This window comes from Microcebus murinus, chromosome 10, assembly GCF_040939455.1.
Source record: "Microcebus murinus isolate Inina chromosome 10, M.murinus_Inina_mat1.0, whole genome shotgun sequence".
Taxonomy (NCBI): domain Eukaryota; kingdom Metazoa; phylum Chordata; class Mammalia; order Primates; family Cheirogaleidae; genus Microcebus; species Microcebus murinus.
Genome location: NC_134113.1, coordinates 43,771,790 through 43,784,974, shown reverse-complemented (window position 1 = coordinate 43,784,974; position 13,185 = coordinate 43,771,790). Strand labels below are relative to the sequence as shown.

Sequence of the window (13,185 nt, the reverse complement as noted above, 5' to 3'; positions counted from 1 at the left end):
ACATTTGTTATTTCATTTAAGCCTCCTAGCAATGCTGAGAGGAAGACCATTTCCATTTTACAGATGAGGAAATGGGCTTAGAGAGCTTGATACTTCTCAAAGTCACATAGCTAGTTAGAGGTAGACCTGGGATTTTAACTCATGTCTGCCTGCCACGTCAAGCCCATATCCTTAATAAGCACTATATATTACTAAGTACCAGGCTTTGGGACTGGTATAATGAATAAATAAAATAGATATGGTCCTTGTGCTTCCAGAGCTGCTTGTGTAGAGACAAAGAGAAAAACAAGCTACTACTTATATTACGATAAATGTAATGAAAGGGGAAGTGTGGAGTGGAGTGCTGTGAGAGCTCAAAAACCAACCTAACTATTAATAGGTTGGGGGAGTTGGGGGAGATTTCTTAGAATGAATGTTGGATAAACTAAGTTAACTAGGTGAAGCCAGTGGGTGGTGGTAGAAAGTGTATTACCTATCATGGACTTTAATTCTTTTATAACAATCTTTGTTTTCTATTTGATCCTTCACTATAATGAATATGGCTGATGTTAATAACTGCTCTTTATTGAGCATGAATTATATACTAGGCCTTTTACATATATCTTATTTTCACAGCAACCCTGCAAGGTTTGTTAGCTACATTTGCATGAGGTGAGAGTAAGAGTTCAGTAATTTGCCCAAAATCTTATGAAATGAGCCAGGTCTTAAAAACAAAATTTATTAGATTTAAAAGCTTTTTGAGAGCTTCTTTCCACTATGCCTCACAACCATCCAGTTTAAGCAAAATATGATTCTAGCTCTGTATCATGTTAGGTCATCTATCCTTAGCAGTGGGCAAATTCCCTTCTGTGTTCTTAATTCAAATGTCTATTAAAGATGATAAAGTTTTTACTGTTCTTAAAGGGTAAGCTTTCCCCTTCCCTCTCTGATATCCTCAACCTATTTGTGTGTTGTTGTTTTTTTTTTAATCCTTTATAGTACTATACTCTCAAGCAGGTGCTTACTTTGGTGCTTGTCCTTGTTTCAGATGTTTTAAGCCTATCAGAAAGTTCCCTGTGTAGCTGCACAATAGTATTGAAGCAGATATGAGCCTCCCTTAGCTGTGTTGCTTTTGAAAAAAATATAGGTCCTAAAAGGTTCTTGAGCTTGGAAAGATAACAGTCACTAACAGGTCAGTTTTCTGCAACATTTTTGTATTGTCAAGCCATTGTGAACACTTGATTCTTCAAAGTAGTAGTTATTTGGTAGAGGGATTTACAATTTTTAAAATTTAAAATACTAATTATGTTTTTAAATAGCTATTTTAATGACTTGATTTATTAAAATTAGTCAGGTTTAAAATACTTTAAGTAATAAAGCAATGTCTGAATAATTTTTCCTAAATGTTCATTTGAGACTACAGTAAGGTAGTTACCTACTTTTCCTATCCTCACTCTTTTTACAGGTGATGTAAAAAGATGTTTATTGATGATTATGGTGTAATTTGGAAAACAGGCATTAAAAATTTAGAAGAAAAATTTCATAGGATTTTAGTTAATTGGAACCAATTAATTGCTATCTGTAGGAGACAGATACCCAGTTTTTCCTTTTTAGAGGCAGAATTTTGTGCTTGTCTGTTGGAGCCTCTGGCCACCAGGTGGTGCTTTTTGCATTCTTTGCAAAATAAAATAGCTTGTTCCTCTGGTTACTGTCAGGTATATTGTTTATAATATTTAGCAAATTAAAAATTTTAGTGACAAATATAATGTAGGAAATTAGAACTAATATGAAACTTCTTGCTGAGGGGGACAGAGAATTGTTCAAAGAAGGAAGAGTTTGTTACTGAATTTGTTGGTACCCACTGAGCTTTACTGTCGTCTACCTCCCTCCCTCTCATCCTTAGATTATAGTGGCAAATAGTTTTTTGCAGCTGCCAGCAATTAGGTGGTCAGATTACTTGAGATCCTCCATATGCAGAACCTGTAGACTTGTACTTCTCAGTGCTGAACATTGTATCTTTCATTGGGTACTTACTTCAGTGCTTTATCTGAAATTGTCTTCTAGACTATATAAGATCCCAGGAAAAACATGACCTTATTTATAAGGTTTCTTTCCCCCTCCCCCCGCCCCAAAAGTCGTAACAGAATAAATGAAAGTATTTGTTGGAAATGTATTTCCGTAGGGTATTTTTTCCTGTTCCTATCTGTTGTTTCCATTACCTGTAGCACTCTGTGTCCAGCCAACTCATCTTGACTTCTGTCCTGTATTCAAGGAAAATATCTGCATTTTGCAGTTTCCTCATTTTTGTTTTGATGACTCTTTAGCGTGATCTCAGCTTGGTTCCGTTGTTTAAGGAGAGCTAACCTTATTTTTAATAATTTTAAATCTGTATGATATGTATATATTAAGTTCTAATAATAAGTCACTAAAATTGTTTTTTAAACAAATAGTACAGTTTTGTCCCCTGTGGTGGTGGAGTACTTAAAAACCCATACATTTTAATTCTTACTTTAACCAGTTTATATCATCTGGGAAACCAAAATTCTCTTAGGGTCCAAGAGGCTAGCCTAATATATTTTAGTAAACACTAAGATAGCCATACTTGATTATTGACTGGCTTTAAGTTGATTGGGGACTATAGAGAATTTTGCTCTAACTTTTGACCATTTATACTTGGCTAAGAATCATAGGTTTATCCCTAGATTCTGTAGGGAATCTTAGTTCCTGGCATACCCTAAATCCAAGAGTGCCCATCTCTTTGGAAAAGTTTTCTTGGACCGAAACTGCAGCTTCAGGAAGGATATGTATTGAGCCATGTGAGGGAAGATGAGGCATGATCAACAGTCACATAATAGGGGTTAACTTTATGGTTTCAAGATATTCACAAGTCTGATGGGGATTTGTATTATTTTTTACAGGTAATTGAAATGGCAGTTATATATTTAGAATTGGCTTAATTTTATTATAAAAATGAATCAATATTAAACATTAGTATTTACTTTTTTCAAATTAGGTAATAAAATAGACTTGGAAAAGGAGAGACATGTTTCTATTCAAGAAGCAGAATCGTAAGTGTCATTTCCCCCTACCCCCATCACTCCCAAATAGAAGTCTCTCTCTTTGTACTGTGTGCTTTACCATTTAGATATTACTCAAACCTCTTTATGTAGATTAAACTGTTGGATTCAGTGACGCATGTTTACTTGGTAATTTCTAGACTTTTGGTGATATTTAAAGATATTCCACTCTCATTTCCCTTTTTTATTTCAGTAAAAAAAACAAGATTGATGTAAAAGAAAAGTATCATGATCAAATAGGCAATGGCTCACAAAAATATTTAAAGTATTTGGGTTCTAAATTAATCTATAAAAATTTCAATTCTTATAATTCATTTAAAATTTGGCTCAATGTATAGAGAGGTTATACAGCTATATAAACTTAATTTCACTAAATTTGAGTTAAAAAGTCACTAAAATTGCTACTGTAACAAAATCTCAAATAGCAGTTATGACAAAATTATGAAAAATGTTTTACATCAATCACTGATGTTACTCTTTTTTTTAAGGTATGCAGAATCTGTGGGAGCAAAACATTATCATACTTCAGCCAAACAGAACAAAGGAATTGAGGAACTCTTTCTTGACCTTTGTAAAAGTAGGTATATTCAGCTTTAGTATGTTTAGAGATGGCTCCTTTTAAACTCTTGATAATATTTCTAATATGATGTTTAACCAATCTCTTTTAATAACCACATTGATAATTTGTCACATCTACCAATACTGTTATTTACTTAATATTTTCTCTTTAACTCATTTTTTAAAGCTTAAATACCTACTTTAGTCCTGTTTCAGGCAGTAAATAATGATTATGAAATCATATTTGTGGTTCAGGCTTAATGCATATTAAAATATATGTATAACTATTAAAAGTAAAAATGAAAGGGGAATTTATGGATTTAACACTTATAACAGCCTGTTGCAGTGGATGGACCTTATTTGGGTACTGATTTGACAAACAAGTGAAAAAGAGCATTTGTGAAACAATGGATATTTGAATATATGCTGGATATTTGATGATACTAAGATATTGTTAATTTTTTAACAATAATTATGAATATGGTATTGTGGTTAGGCTTTAAAAAAGGAATTTTTTTAGAGACACATATTAAAATAACTTGTAGATAAAATTACGGGTCTGGGATTTGATTAAAAATAATGGTGGGCCAGGTGCAGTGGCTCACACCTGTAAGCCTAGCATTCTGGGAGGATCGCTTGAGGTCAGGAGTTCAAGACCAGGCTGAGCAAGAGTGAGACCCCAAATTAGCTGGACAACAACAACAACAACAACAAAATATATATATTTTTAGCTGTCCAATTAACTTTTTGGTAGAAACAGGGTCTTGCTCTTGCTCAGGCTGGTGTGGAACTCCTGAGCTCAAATGATCCACCCGCCTCAGCCTCCCACAGTGCTAGGATTACAGGCGTGAGCCACCACACCTGGCTCCCTTGTTGTGTTTTAAGATCTCCCTCTTTTCTTCCATTATCTTGTCAAATATGTATTTTGCAAATAACTTTCTCCCAGTGTGTCCTGTATTTTCATTTTTCTTAACCATGTCTCTCAAAGAATAGAAGTTTTAGGTCCAATTTGTCAGTTTTTCTTTTCTTTTCTTTTTTTTTTTTTTTTGAGACAGAGTCTCGCTTTGTTGCCCAGGCTAGAGTGAATGCCTTGGCATCAGCCTAGCTCACAGCAACCTCAAACTCCTGAGCTTGAGCAATCCGCTTGCCTCGGCCTCCCAGAGTGCTAGGATTACAGGCGTGAGCCACCTCGCCCAGCCAGTTTTTCTTTTATGATTCATGTTTTTTTAATCTTATATGTGAAATCTTTGTCTAAGCCAAAGTCACAAAAATTTTCTACTACAAAGATTTTTTTCCTGTTTTCTTCTAGAAATTTTATTTTATAGTTTACACTTAAGTATATTATTCATTTTTGTTGATTTTGTATATAGTGCGGTTATTTTTTTTTGAGACAGAGTCTCGCTTTGTTGTCCAGGCTAGAGTGAGTGCCGTGGCGTCAGCCTAGCTCACAGCAACGTCAATCTCCTGGGCTCGAGCCATCCTTCTGCCTCAGCCTCCCGAGTAGCTGGGACTACAGGCATGCGCCACCACGCCCGGCTAATTTTTTTTTTTATATATATATCAGTTGGCCAATTAATTTCTTTCTATTTATGGTAGAGACGGGGTCTCGCTCTTGCTCAGGCTGGTTTTGAACTCCTGACCTTGAGCAATCCGCCCGCCTCGGCCTCCCAAGAGCTAGGATTATAGGCGTGAGCCACCGCGCCCGGCCAGTGTGGTTATTTTTTACATTTAGATATCCAGTTCTAGGACTTTTCTTGAAAATATTATCCTTTCTTCATTGAGTAACCCTTGACACATATGTCAAAAATCAAGAGACCATATATATGGGATCTATTTCTGGACTCTGGATTTCTGTTTCTCTTTTTATCAGTATCTCACTATCCTTTTTTTGAGACAGAGTCTCGCTTTGTTGCCCAGGCTAGAGTGAGTACCGTGGTGTCAGCCTAGCTCACAGCAACCTCAAACTCCTGGGCTCAAGCCATCCTCCTGCCTCAGCCTCCCAAGTAGCTGGGACTATAGGCATGCGCCGCCATGCCTGGCTAATTTTTTATATATAATAGTTGGCCAATTAATTTCTTTCTATTTATAGTAGAGATGGGTCTCGGTCTGGCTCCGGCTGGTTTCGAACTCCCGACCTCGAGCAATCCGCCCTCCTCAGCCTCCCAGAGTGCTAGGATTACAGGCGTGAGCCACCACGCCTGGCTGTATCTCATTATCTTTATTAGTGTAACTTTATACTATATCTTTAAATTAGATAGTGTGAGTCTTCTAGCTTTGTTCTTCAAAGTTCCCTCATCTTAAACTCTTTTATTCTTTCAAATGTTATTTGCTTAAATGTATTACATTTCTAGTTGAAGAATAAATCCTATACCCTACCTAAATATCACTTATACTTGGAACAATTTGATTTTTTTGGACATATATGTAAGTATGTTGGGAAAATCTTAAGGATAAATCTTACACACAGTCATTTGTTCAAAACAAAACAAAATTTTCTTTATTGATATCATTGTGGCCATTATACCACTGGATAAATATGCTTGCAACTTGATCCTAGGTTTTTAAAACTTGCAGGTAAAGCTATTTTAGTGGGCTGACACAATCTTCATTGTATTTAGTTACCTTGTTGGTTAAAAGTCATAAATAGCTATCATTGTGTTATACAGAAATTATAGAAAGAAAAAACTCAACACTTGTGATCCTAATAATTTTTACTTTCTCCCTGTTTTAGGGATGATAGAAACAGCACAAGTGGACGAGAGAGCAAAAGGCAATGGCTCTAGTCAACCAGGAACTGCAAGACGAGGTGTACAAATTATCGATGATGAACCTCAGATGCAGAGTGGAGGTGGAGGGTGCTGTTCTTCTGGATAACTGTTCACACCTAAGAAATTAAAACAAAACTGTGGATCATTGCCCTCAACATGAAGACTGCCATATTCCAAGTCACATTATTTTACCAACGGAGTTATAGAATTAACAGTATTTTAAATTACGTTTATAACACTGCAGAGACCTTAAGTGCTAAACTTAGTGGAGTTTGTGACCAGAGAATTGGCATTTTCTACAAATGTTAACAAAGCAATTACCAATGGCCTTTTTACATATTTTTTTTCTTTAATGAGGAATAATATGCATGTAGAAAAGACCTACTTAAAGGCTTCATTTATATTCTTTTAAATCAAATCTTTATTTAATAACTTATATATGTTGTGGGAATGGTATACATTTTTGCAGCCCTTTGTATTTTGTTTGAATTGTATCACTTCTAAACAGCAAACTGTTTTTGTTTTTGTTTTTAATTAGCAGATACCTGAAGTACTATTTTTGCAGGGTTTGCACAGGCCCCTAACTGTCTACTACTTTGATATAATCTGTATACATCTTGTATGCTGAGCTGGTAAAATAGATTGTAAATTACATATTAAATATTTTATCTGCTTTTACAAGCGCAAAGTGCAAAAATATATACAGTAGTTTCATTGATGACTGTAAGGTGAATTAACATTTGGTGATAATGCCTAAGCTTTTTGACTCTGATATAAAGATCATAGCTCCCCTTCACTTCTGTCTTAACTTGAATGTGGCGTGTTTAAATTTTCACACATACTTTACTTGAATTATGCTGTTGTCACATATTTTGCCTCTGTAAGTCCTTCTAATGATTGAGCAGCAGCATTTGCCTTTTGGTTTGGGTTTTTTTTTTAATGTATTTGTTTTTATAAAAGAGATGACTTCTGTTGGTTTTCCTTTAAAATGGTTACCTTAGAAGAATTTGAGTGGAGCATGCTGTGTTTCACTTCTGCAACAGCTTTAGTTTTCTCTTAGGCTTTATATGAGATAGGTTCACTGGTGTGAGAAGAGAGAAAGAGATCCTAGATAATAGCCACTCACCAAGACTCATTCATATAGCATCTTAGTGGTAGTTTATGCTCCTGGGGCAGCACTTTCAGATCCTTTGTGAGCAAGTTGTGTTTGTTCATTGCTTGCCAGAGATGAATATGGAATGTTCTCTTTCATTTATAAGAACTATCCTTCTGAGTTACTGTGGAGGGAAACATTTATGTATAATGCAGTTATAGTGAACACTGGAAAGATTTATTATAGAATAATATTCTTGTATACTTTATTAATTAGTCCCTCATTAGATTTTTCTTAAGCATAGGACTGAGCTCCAGTTTTTTAATTTTAATAGAATCAGGCTCTGCTCACAGAAGGAACACAGATTGTGGACATTAACTTAAATTGTTCTTGTTCAAATATATATATTTTTCCATTTCTGTCATGCTTGGAAAACTAGTAAATGTTATGTCTAAGATTAAAATGCAATGGTCCCTGGATTTACTTCTTAGAAGAAGCAGTAGAATGCAATAAAGCAATTAATATGAGCAATTAAGAAGATATGAAGAGGTTATAGTTACTGAAGAAATACTACCATATTTTTAAGTTAATAGCTTAAACCTTCCCAAGTGGGTTAAAAGTTGAATGAATTGACATAGAATTTTAACTTAGTATTAAGTGTTCTGTGACCCCTTGCTTGACCTTCTTTAATTTCCGTCTTTGCCAAACTCACCACACTGACCTCTCTGTTAATGTGTGTTTGAGGAGGATGGGGTGGGAAGAGTCAGGGTGATAAGCTAAAATTGTTGTCTTTTATGGGATGATTGTGCTCTGTGTACTCTCTTGATTTCCTGTGAAGTTAGTATTTTTGTGTGAGTATGGGAGGAAGCAGGAATCATGAGTATCCCAGGAAAATTTGTTTATACCCTCCTGGCTATCTTTCAGATGGAATGAAGAAAGCTTTGCCATTCCTGCTGTTATAGATGGAGGGGAAATAAGCTCTTCTCATTGAAGTGAAATAATGTTTTTTAAGCTAATTAGAGATGGAATTGAGCTTTATTCCAAAAAATAAGTTATAAAGCCTGATAATTAGAGAGCTTTTGACCCTATCTTAATGGTATATAATTCAGATAGGAACCTCTGCTCCAGAGTTGCCAGGTAATTACTGGTCGAGTATAACTATTCTCCGTAATTTTTTTTCTTTATTCTCTTTTGGTTTATGTGTATCATTCTTAACTGCAAGCATTTCATTCTCCGTTTTCTTTTTAAACTTGTTATTCAGGCTACTTCAATAGCAACAATAGATAATATGGTATGCCTGTTGTTTTAAAGCCCAAAAGGTCTTTAGGTAGGAAGAGGGTGAAAGGGTAATGAAAAAAGACCAATCAACTGCAGTATGTATAGTATGCAAAGGAAAGATAAAGAGATGATAAACCAAGACTGAGGAAATTTTTCTGATACTTTTTTCATCTCTCTAATATATCTTTTATGTTCCTGTTCTGATAATTGTGCTAGTAGGAGGAAGATACAAGTTATAGTGTTGTGTATTAAAAGTAGTAGGTAGATAGATCCAATATTTTTTTCAACTAGTAAAATATTAACATATTATAACTTAACATATATAATTAAAAATTGGTTTAAGATAGTCATTTAAAAATACCTGAATATTGTTATGTTAAAAGTATGCAATCATTGTTTATGATGATGATGGGTATTCTGCTTCTTGTTTTGCTGTGTGATTACAAGGGAAGATTATTGTTTTTTTTAAATGTATACTGCAATGATTTTGAGGTAAACGATAATCTGAAAAGAAAAAAGCATCATGCTATTGTATGAAATATGAGTATTTGAATTTGTTTTGTCCAGGGTATCTCCTGAGACTACCCTAAAGCTATGGCTGTTACAGCATTGAAATCTTTTTTTTTAATAGTAGCCATATATTACTAGTGGAATACTTTTTTTTGGCATTAACGTAAGGAAAAGAATGATACTTCATTTTTAGATTTTTAGTAATAAAAGATAAAATTGGGGAAATAGGGAAAGATGAATTAAAGAGTAGAATGGAAGTCAAGTAGATACAAAACTCTACAACCTGATAATTTTTTAAATCACTTTGAAAAATACATTAATCAAAGAGTTTCTAAATAAGGCAAACGATGCATTGTGCCAAATATTTAGAACATTTTTAAAAAGTGGATTGTGATACTATTTATTTCTTTTAATACATAGTTTGCAATTTTCTATATTATAAGTGCTACCAGGAATCTAGATCATTGATCTTATATCTTCCAGTAGTATAGTTTGCTCATTATAGTTATCACTGTATTATCTCCAAAAGTAGTTCGATCTGTGCCTTTAACTTTTAGAATTTATCATTTGACTTCTGTTTGCCATGGTAGAGTTCACAGTTTTCTTTGTAGATACAGTGTGACAAAGAGGGAATATGTAATTTGTGACCATTTAAGATGTTGAGATTTTCTAGAACAGGGTGTATAGTAGTGACCAGCAGGAGCCTCATGATAATGTCTAATGATAAAGAGACTGAATAGATCCTTAAGTACTCTTTTCTGAGTTACAAAGTGCATCACCTAGATTTTAATAATTAAAAACTGGGATTCATTGAATTACATTTACTTGATTTCATAATAGGCATTGATTTTAGTATGTTGCTGTTCTGTTATTTGTAATCAACTATAACGGAGAAATATATTTGGCATTGTGGACCAAAATTCATGCTACACATATGTCTGACTTTGGCCTTTCCTTTTTCAAGAAAACAATTACAATGCTGAGCAAAATCTTCCGAATTGTAAGTACTTTAGTAGTCTCATATGTATTGAAAAGAACCTAGAAATACTCTTATGAGTTTCCAATTTCAAGCTGAAATGCTTCTCTTCTAAATAAATACCACTTTATTTGATAAACCTTTAGCACTTTTTGTGCCATCCAGGATTTATGTATCATCTCTTTTCTAAAAAACTATGCTTTTGAGTGTTAACTTTTCTACTGCAACATTTTCTCTTAAACATGGCAAGTTAATGTTAGCACACCCAGTAAGACTCTTATTCTTAAAGTATCTTGTCCTCTTTGGAAGTCTCCATGTATTTCCAAATGTATCATATTAAAGCCACAGTTAAGCAATGGGGTTGCTTACTTCAATGGCCTTTATTCCCACTATACCAATTCTTACCCTTGATTTTAGTACTTCCTGGCAACTGTATCATCTCTTCATTATCAAATACTTAAGAAAAAGCTAGTATGATTTTCTTAAATTTTAGCATGTGTAGAAAAGTGAGAAAAAGGTGAGGGGTTACAAGGATAGAAAATATGATAATGTTGAAAAATAGACAACAGTATTTGCTAAACTATCCTTGGTAGCAAGCTATTTTAAGGAAACTATCATGTAGTACTTCCTAGAAATGTATAAGTTCTTTATTTTATATTTAATTATGTAAGTAAGGATACATTCTAGGAAAAAGAATAAAAAACACAGATATTGTCAAAGTGCCCTTGGTGCCCCCTCCCAAATGGTAACAATTGCTCTCTAGAATATATTCCTCAAATACCTTTTTGCTATGCATTAATGTACCTATATATTTACATATAGAAATACATAGTCTTGTGAATTTTAAAGTTTTGCATAAACTGTGTATTACTATTACTGCATATATGTTTTGCAGCTTGCTTTTTCTCATACCAAACTATCTAGGAGCTCTTCAGTAAATACAGACCTTTTCATTTTATTTTCCCCCATGTCTCTTTGGATGTGTTTTGCCTTTTTGTAAGTAGCCTCTGACTTCCACAAAACCTTCCAAAAAGGAATCTGGTCAATTAGGTGGATCTCATTAGTAACATACAATTTAAATGCAAGCCAGAATCAGGGTCTTCCTTAAGCATGTGAATGAAGAAACTATAGTTCATTTGAAGTTCATTACTTTTGCCCCATAGTTGACTGATTAATATAAAAATCTAGGAGTTAACTTTAGCAGTTTCTTTACTCAGAATACGTTTTTGTTTAAGGGAAAAAGGGTAAGGAGGAAAGGGATAGTTGATGGGGAAAGAGTACAAAATTAACTAAAACAAGTCTTTATACAACTTGGAGTAGTAACTCCTGTAACATAGGACTTCATGCTACCAAAAATTTGAACTTTCTGTTTGATCTGTGCCTTTAATATAGAATAATAAACACAAATTCCTTTTTAAATCTCCCTTCTCCCTCTATGCTACATCCCTCTTTAGAGGTAACCGTTGTTAACAATTTGGCCTGTGTCTGTATCACTATTATGTATAAATTTTTATATTTAGCCATTATAAATGGCTAAATATAAAGTTCCCTAAATGTGACTTTTACCCTATGTACCATCCATCCTCTATCCTCAGCTGACCTGGTTACCAAGAACAAACTAGAAAGAAATTTTAATCAGTGTTAACAGTTCTGTAACTAGAACTTAACTACTTGCCTGACTCTTGAGATATTTTATGCTTATCATAAATCAAGTATAAAGAGTAACATTCTAGGAAAGTCAAATCAACCTCTTCGTTTCTATTCCCTGTGGAAATAGTGTTAGGAAAGAGGAGTGTGCAAGTCTAGTCTCCTTAATACCCATAACTCTGGGTTGGGCTTATTCTCTTGGCATATTTTCCTGCTTGGGGAGCATTGCTGTGTCTACAGGATCTTCTCTACACTATGAAGGCTATAACTTAGCATCCAAGTGCCATGATGCAAATTAAGTGTGTGTGCCCCAGATTAAACAAATTTATTCATATTGGACTTTTAATGAAAATTCAGAGGGTAGGTTAAGCACAAGTTTATGTGAGTTTAATAATTGTTTCCATATGGTCTTTTAAATAATTCAAAACACATGCAGCTCATAATGACTGTTTTATTAGTTTCACTGATTTGTTGAGTGCCTGCTATATGCACATACAGCAGGGGAACCAGATAGCCAAAATGCCTTCCTTTATAGTTGGAGTTTAGAGATAGGGAACTGATGACCATTGTCCGTAGTCCAAGGTAGAAGTAGTTTATCTGTGGATATGAGGTCACCCATGCACACATGTTCACATTCTGTGTTTGATTAACTATGTGCCAGTTGGACTTCTGGGGTGAGATAATTAGAGTGACAGCAGTTGAAGTTGACAGTGAACTTGATGTAAAGCTGGGCAGGATGTTTTTGAGTCTTGCAAATAATACATTTGCAAGCTAGATTAGGAATAATTTATTTTCTAGCTTGAATAACTTATTTTCTAGCTTTACGGTAGCAATTAAGTGATCCTCTAGCCCAAATTGCTTTTCCAAATTTTGTGTTAACAGTGGAGAAACAGATGCCTTTTGTTTAAACATCTGCCTTGTTTTGTTTTGTCTGTGGGGTATTGTTTTTGTTTTTGACCTGGAAAAAATACAATATAAAAAGCAATCATATTGTTTTCTTTGCCTTTGACAGATGTTGCTTTGTTGCCACCCAGTAACCCAGGACACAGTCCATACCTGAGTCATACTAGGCCCTTTTGGAGAGTGTAATATAGTGTGATTCTAAATGCGCTCTTCAATTTGGCAATGTGGGTCATTATTTTCCTACCTAAAATTGAAGATATAGATCAAAAAGATAGCTTACTGAACACTGGAATTTTCTGATCATCTTTTCAGTGCTTTTTAAGAGTATATATTTGATATTATGGTATAATAAAGTTAAATCGTCTAGGTCTCCTTTTGGACCTTTTGGGTCCAAAC

General features: G+C 34.3%; 1 protein-coding gene across 1 annotated transcript in view; it reads left to right on the top strand.

The window, feature by feature from the left end:
• Positions 1 to 7,178, top strand: part of RAB21 (RAB21, member RAS oncogene family) — a 28,327-nt gene extending 21,149 nt beyond the window's left edge. Inside the window, exons 5-7 of the mRNA XM_012738844.3 lie at positions 2,993 to 3,047; positions 3,545 to 3,633; positions 6,346 to 7,178. Coding sequence (XP_012594298.2) covers positions 2,993 to 3,047; positions 3,545 to 3,633; positions 6,346 to 6,488 — 287 coding nt within the window. The 3' untranslated portion in view covers positions 6,489 to 7,178. The remainder of the gene's footprint in view (positions 1 to 2,992; positions 3,048 to 3,544; positions 3,634 to 6,345) is intronic.
• The last annotated feature ends 6,007 nt before the right edge of the window (positions 7,179 to 13,185 follow it).